The sequence below is a fragment of the Orycteropus afer genome, unplaced genomic scaffold, assembly GCF_000298275.1.
Source record: "Orycteropus afer afer isolate SDZICR_OR568_19922 unplaced genomic scaffold, OryAfe1.0 scaffold00048, whole genome shotgun sequence".
Taxonomy (NCBI): Eukaryota; Metazoa; Chordata; class Mammalia; order Tubulidentata; family Orycteropodidae; genus Orycteropus; species Orycteropus afer.
In genome coordinates, this window is record NW_006921635.1 from 7,237,685 (window position 1) to 7,244,159 (window position 6,475).

Below are 6,475 nucleotides of genomic sequence, written 5' to 3' on the forward strand. Positions count from 1 at the left end.
ATAAAGATTTACCACCTCAGAAACCCAAAGGGGGTCGCTGTGAGTTGGAATTGACTCGATGGCAGTGCGTTGGGTTTTTCGGTTTTAGCGTGTATCTGTGGATGGGCAGAAGCCCCCTGTCTTAAGGTAGGGCCCACTGTTCTCAGCTGGGCCTCTTGGCTGCAGACACCACCCCGGCCCTTGGTGAGTTCGTTGGGGTCAGGCAGGTCTCAAGTTATGCAGGGAAGAAGAGGCCCATGGTGGGCACTGAGGAGGCTGGGGCCAATCCTCTCTGTTCTTGACCAGAGAAGCCAGGACAGGGGTCTGGTACTTCTTCCCTAAGGGCTAGAGAGGTCAGGCCTGAACTCCAAGACGTGTGTACCCGAGTTAACCTCAGAACCTCGAGGCAGCAGGAATCAGCTCACTGATGCCCCTGGCTGTGGACCACTGCACCGTGCACTGTGCATTTTGCTGGGTTGTGTCTGAGCCCCTTGGAAGGGTGTCTACTGAGAACAAGGCTGGGGGATGCGGCTCGGTCATGTGGGAAGCTCAAGGTGGGACAGGTGGACTGATGCTTCTCCCCTCTCCCAGGTTTGACTTCTCGGTCACGGTGTTTGCCTTCCTGGGGCTGCTGGCTCTGGCCTTCAACATGGAGCCGTTCTATTTCATAGTAGTCCTGCGACCCCTCCAGCTGCTAAGGTGACAAGGCAGGGCCTGGGTGGGAAGAGGCGGGCCGAGGGAGGGAGGGAAAGCCCTGGAGCTGGCGTGAGAACCACAGTGTGGTGTGGCAGATAGAATGCCCCCTGCCCCACGGGGTCAGCATCTCACCAGAGGGAGCACTCTGCCCAGGTACCTCTAGGAAGGGAACGCCGCCCTGCAGGGTAAGCTGCCCGAGGGGGCCTCACCTGCAGCTGCAGAAACACGCCCAGGTCATGGACCAGAGGGCCACAGGCTCTGAAGGCCTGAGATTCTCAAGGCCCTTCCGCTGGCCGGTCTCTGACGCTATGCTGGCACAGCCTCTTGTCAGGAAAAGCCCTCAGGCACGTCCCACTGTTTCCCAGGAGAGCCTTGTTCCATCCACAAACGCATGGCTATTCTGAGAATTTGGCTTAGGGTGTCTTCCTAACTGGGGATCCCTCGTTCTTAAGAGGCATGGGTTTTCCTCTTTCCAGTCCTTTGCCTGTCCTCACTGGAGGAAAGGTGCAGGTGTGGGTGGGGGCCTGGGGACACGCTTCTGGAGAGAGAGGCTGGGCCGCAGTGCCTGTTCCGGTCTATATTGCACACCCCTTCCTAACTCACGAGTCCACACTCCCCTCTGTGGACGCCAGTACCTTCTCCCTCTGCCTTGAACTCCACCATGAACAAGGCCCTGCCCCACACAGAACCTCTTGGCTTTGTATATAAAGTGGCAAGTTGGTGTGGCCACCTCCTCACCTGAGTTAAACACTACGAGGAGGAAAAATTAGGATGAATAAGAAGACGAGGTGGCTTGGCCTCTCCTTAGGGAAAGGTCCCCTCCAGACTGTGTCCCAGGGCCACCATGTACACAAGCTACCTGGGCTGAGGTGCTGGGCTGGTGGGTCCTGAGACCCCCAAGGGCAGTGGACTCCCCAGTCGATGAGGAGCCCATCAGCGAGCAAAGTGGGGTCCGGTGTCTTTTGCTGGGAATAGGCCAAGACCATGCCACTGTTCCTCTAAGTGCCTTGTGTTCATCACTCACTCAGGTTGTTTAAACTGAAGAAACGTTACCGCAATGTGCTGGACACCATGTTCGAGCTCCTGCCACGGATGGCCAGGTACTGCCACCTCCAGGCTCTATCTAGGCTTCAGGAGGCTAGGGTCGAGGGGTTGGGGGCACCAGAGGAGAAGGGAGTCCCAAGAAGGACCAGAGCCAAGGACCTGGTGGGTCTTTAAGGAGGATGAGATCCCGCCCACCACAGACCTGTCTGGAATCTGTAGTAGGGAGGGCAGGGAGCTGCCACCTCACTCACCTGTGAGTCTGTCTTCACAGGTAAGGGGCGCATCGGGGCATCTTCACAGAGCCCTGCATCATGAGGCCCCTCCCCTGCAGCCCTTTGCAGTCGGCGCCCCTGAGAGGGCCCCATCTGCACAGGCAGTGTGGGACTGAGGCCGCGAGGGCACAGGCAGTGTGGGATTGAGGTCGCAGGGCTGCCGGCCCCACTCAGCCCGTCCCCGTTGACTTCTCCACAGCCTGGGCCTCACGCTGCTCATCTTCTATTACTCATTCGCCATCGTGGGTATGGAATTCTTCTGTGGGATCCTCTACCCCAACTGTTGCAAGTGAGCACGGACGGCCCGCCCTGCCCAGCCTGGCAGCCTGCTTCCCGGAGGAGCGCCAGCCATCCTCCTGGGCCCCCGCGTCCTCAAGGACACGGCCCTGGGAATCACTCCGCTTAGCTTTCAGGGGTTAGCTCAGTGCAGGTCACTCGGCACGGGCCCTGCGTCAGGCGGGTCTCTCAGAAGCAGGCACATGGCAGTGTGTCCTGTCCGAGCAGGCCAGCCAGGATTGGCTCACCCTTTGGGCGGAGGGTGCAGGCTGCCCTAGAGGCAGGAGCATCTTGAGGCCCGAAGGCCACAGCGTCTTCCCACCCCTCTCTGGGGGTGGCTGGGGACCTGGGGGACCTGGGCACAGACACATCTCCCAGGGGCTGTCTGTTAGGGTGAGACAGATGGATACACAGCATGTAGGTCTTTGGGCGCAGGGAGAGAGAGCAAGGAGCAACCCTCCCAGGACCTTGCCCTTCCTCTGTGCCCCTCAGCCGCCAGGGAGATCAGCACACTCCACCTCTCACCCTCACCCACTGGCTTCTCTCTCAAACGTGGTCCCATGGCCCACACACTGATAACGCAAGTTTCCAAAGACACAGGTAGCCATTCTGTGCATCAAACTGAGGTAGGAGCCGGAAGCCTGCATTCAAGACGTCAGAATCACCAGGGATGCTTCTTAAACGCCAGTCTCAGGCCCTATATGAGCCTCAGTGCAGGGTCTGGCACGGGATGGGGACTCCACCATCGGAGCCAGCCCCCTGTGGTCCAAGGACTAGACTTGTAGAAATACTGCGTGTTAATGGAACAGCCGTGAAGTCCAAGGACTAGACTTGTAGAAATACTGCGTGTGAACAGAACAGCCGTGAAGGGTTAGCGGGAGAGTGGCAGCCTCTTAAAGCATGTAGTGTACTCGGGCGAGAGACAGCCATGGGGGCTTTCCCTTCCCGAGGCCTGCTGCCGAGTGCCCAGCCTCCAGGGCAAAGGCTAGCTGGGGGAGACGTAGAGGGCCCTTGCCTTCCACATCCCTCCCCAGCAGCGTCCCCTCAGCATAGAGCAGAGGCCTAGCCGACAGCAGAGAAACACCAAGTGAAGGCAGGTAGGAGGCCAGCCTGAGGGCACCACACAGAGCCCAGCGGGTGAGAGGAACCAAGGGTTCCCTTCCGGCCAGGACCGTTGGAAGAGCGAGGGAGGGCTAGACAGGGAGCCGGGGGAGAGGCAGCCAGCAAGTTCCTCGGCCCCAGCTTGGTCTGCCTAGACTTCTTGTCCTCTGCGGAGTGACGGTTGCCTTGTGACCTTTCCTCCCACTTCCTGTCTCCACGGTTAGCGTGAGCACAGTTGCGGATGCCTACCGCTGGGTCAGCCACACTGTGGGCAACAAGACCGTGCTGGAGGAGGGCTACTACTATCTCAACAATTTCGACAACATCCTCAACAGCTTTGGTGAGTTGAGACCACACCCCGTATCACATAGGACATTCCTTGTGAACAGCACGGAGCTGTTCGCCTGCTCTCTCTGTGGCCCAGATGGAGGGTGGGGGCTGCCCAGCTGTAGGGGTGGAGTCCAGCCTCGCTTCCAGGGCTCCTTCAGCCCCCAGATCTTACTCCTTTTCCCTGCCCTTTCCTGGGTGGGAGGGGAAGAGCTTCATAGCATCATGCATTAGCTGGGAGGGGTGTGGCCCAGTGGTAGGGTGCTGACCCTCTCTCTCAGGGTGGGAACCAGCTACACCAGTGGCGCCACAGTGCTATGCTACCCCAGCCCAGTCCGCTCAGCCCTGCTCGGGGTTCCAGGAAGAGCCCTTTGTGGGTAGAGGGGAGAAGTGGCCCTGCTTCTCGAGACAGACACAGCTTCTCGAGAGGCAGGGGGAGCCCTCAGTGCATCCCCAGACCTGCACCAGTACAGTTTGTATGAAGGCTTTTGTACCCCTGAGTCAGAGGCCTGGTCCATCATGGGCTTCTGAGACAAAGGACAAACCCTTCTGGGGACAGGCCACAGTGGCAGGAGTCCCTGGCCCAGCAGCTCTCCTAGAGCTCGCAGCTGAGCTGGCCCATGAGGACATCATTCTTTTGGTGCATCGCACAGATGACGGGGGAACAGATGACAGGGACAGAAGCCACCAGAAATTGACTTTGAGAAAGTGGGTCTGATCCAGACACTCCTCTGTCCCTTCTCTTTGGCAGTGACCCTGTTTGAGCTCACAGTTGTCAACAACTGGTACATCATCATGGTGAGGATCATGGTCAACTCCTGGGCGGTTCCCACCATCCTCTGAAGCCAGCTCTGTGTCTCCCTCACTGCATGTGGGGTGCACTGTCCGTGGGCCCTGTAAATTTGGGATCCTAAGTCCACTGGGCTGTGTTCTGCAGGGAGGCCAGTGTGGGTAGAACCCTGGGAGCCTTGGGCCTGGGCTGTGCCTGCCAGGAGCCACCCCCTCACATTCACTGGACTGGCTTTCACCCAGGCACTCCCCAGCAGCCAGGGTCTATTAGTTTCTGAGGTTCTGTTCTGTCCTTGGCCACTAGAAGTGACTTCTCCACTAAAAAAGTACAGCTAGGATTCTTAAACTCTCCTGTGTCCCATCCCCATTGAACGCCCCAAATCCAGTGTCCTGGGATGCTTCCAGAGTGTAGGTAGCAGAGAGGACACATGAGAACCAGGAGACCAGGCTCCCTCTCCTGTTCCCCACAACCAAAGGCAGATCACAGGGGTCTGTAAAAAGCTGGGTGAGGCCTGCTCTGGGCCTGAGTGGGCAGCCACGAGGCCTTGCCCGGGCTCACTGTGCGGCCGCGTCCCTCTATCCCCAGGAAGGTGTCACCTCTCAGACCTCCCACTGGAGCCGCCTCTATTTCATGACCTTTTACATCGTGACCATGGTAGGTTCAGGGCCCCAGGGCGCTCTTCCTCCTTCACCTTCTGCAGCACTGAGAGGGGCGGCCACATCCGATGGCAGTGCTGGGCGTGGGACTACACACGTCTCTTGCCCCTCCCTGGACGCAGGGCCCCGCGGTAGCACCGCACACACCTCTCTCGCCCCGTCCCTGGACGCAGGGCCCAGTGGCAGCATCGCACACACCTCTCTCGCCCCGTCCCTGGACATAGGGCCCCGCGGCAGCATCGCACTCGCGTCTCTCGCCCCGTCCCTGGGCACAGGGCCCCGCGGCAGCACCGCACACACCTCTCTCGCCCCGTCCTTGGCCAGGTGGTGATGACAATCATTGTCGCCTTCATCCTGGAGGCCTTCGTCTTCCGGATGAACTACAGCCGCAAGAACCAGGATTCAGAAGGTCTGTGCCGAGTTGGTGCCATGGGCTCTCGCTGGCTGCTGACTCTGTCCATCTGGCGGTCAGCTCTTTGGCTGTCCGGTTGTCTGGCTGCTCAGCCATCAAGTGTTGCAGCCTTCTGACAGTTTAGCTCACCTCTCTGGCTTGTCTTACTGGGTCTGTTATCTGTACTGATTTTCAAGTAATAGTTAATGACAGAAGAATGGTTACAATCTAGCTTTTAAAATAAAAATACAATACACATCATCCTTTAAGAGAAACCAGATAGTAGAGAAAGACATATTACGAAACATGGCCATACATCGTCTTATCTGGAGTCTCTGGTGGTGCAAACAGTTCACGCACTCAGCTGCTGACCGAAAGGTTGCAGGTTCAAGCCACATGGGTGCCTCAGAAGTAAGACCTGAAGACACGCTGCCACTGCTGAGAGCCTGGTGCAGCACAGTTCTCTGCCATGCGTGGGGGTGCCCCAAATCAGGGTTGGGTCACTGGCACCCCGTCGATGGGCTAGTTAGTCACTCGTACTCCCCACCCCACCCCTTTTCCAGAGATGTTGAACTCCTAGCTGTTTCTTCATTTAGTTGTTATCTCCACATTTCTAAACAGTACATCTGCAAGGCTGTTCTTGCATTAATACCGTTCACTGCAAAGCCACGCAGCACTTCCTCTGCAACTTACCAGTTGTCCAGTTTCAGCATCACTGCACGTTTTACAGGGCTCCCAGCTTTCTGCATACGACCCTATTTCAAATGCCCCGGCCTGCCCCATACGTATTCTGTTGTGTCATCGCGTCGATTCTGACTCTCAGTGACCCCGTGTGGCACTGTAAAATCAGCCATAGGGTTTTCTAGGCTGTCATCTTTATGGAAGCAGATGGCCAGGTCTTTCTCCCACGGAGCCACTGGTGGGTTTGAACCACCAACCTTTC

At 57.9% G+C, this 6,475-nt stretch overlaps 1 protein-coding gene across 1 annotated transcript in view; it reads left to right on the top strand.

Annotated features, from left to right (window-relative positions):
- Positions 1-6,475, top strand: part of TPCN1 (two pore segment channel 1) — a 57,182-nt gene that overhangs the window by 49,383 nt on the left and 1,324 nt on the right. The window contains exons 20-27 of the mRNA XM_007938278.1: positions 571-678; positions 1,704-1,775; positions 2,191-2,280; positions 3,593-3,708; positions 4,447-4,493; positions 5,071-5,139; positions 5,466-5,616; positions 5,871-5,917. Of these exons, the coding sequence (XP_007936469.1) occupies positions 571-678; positions 1,704-1,775; positions 2,191-2,280; positions 3,593-3,708; positions 4,447-4,493; positions 5,071-5,139; positions 5,466-5,616; positions 5,871-5,917 (700 nt within the window). The remainder of the gene's footprint in view (positions 1-570; positions 679-1,703; positions 1,776-2,190; positions 2,281-3,592; positions 3,709-4,446; positions 4,494-5,070; positions 5,140-5,465; positions 5,617-5,870; positions 5,918-6,475) is intronic.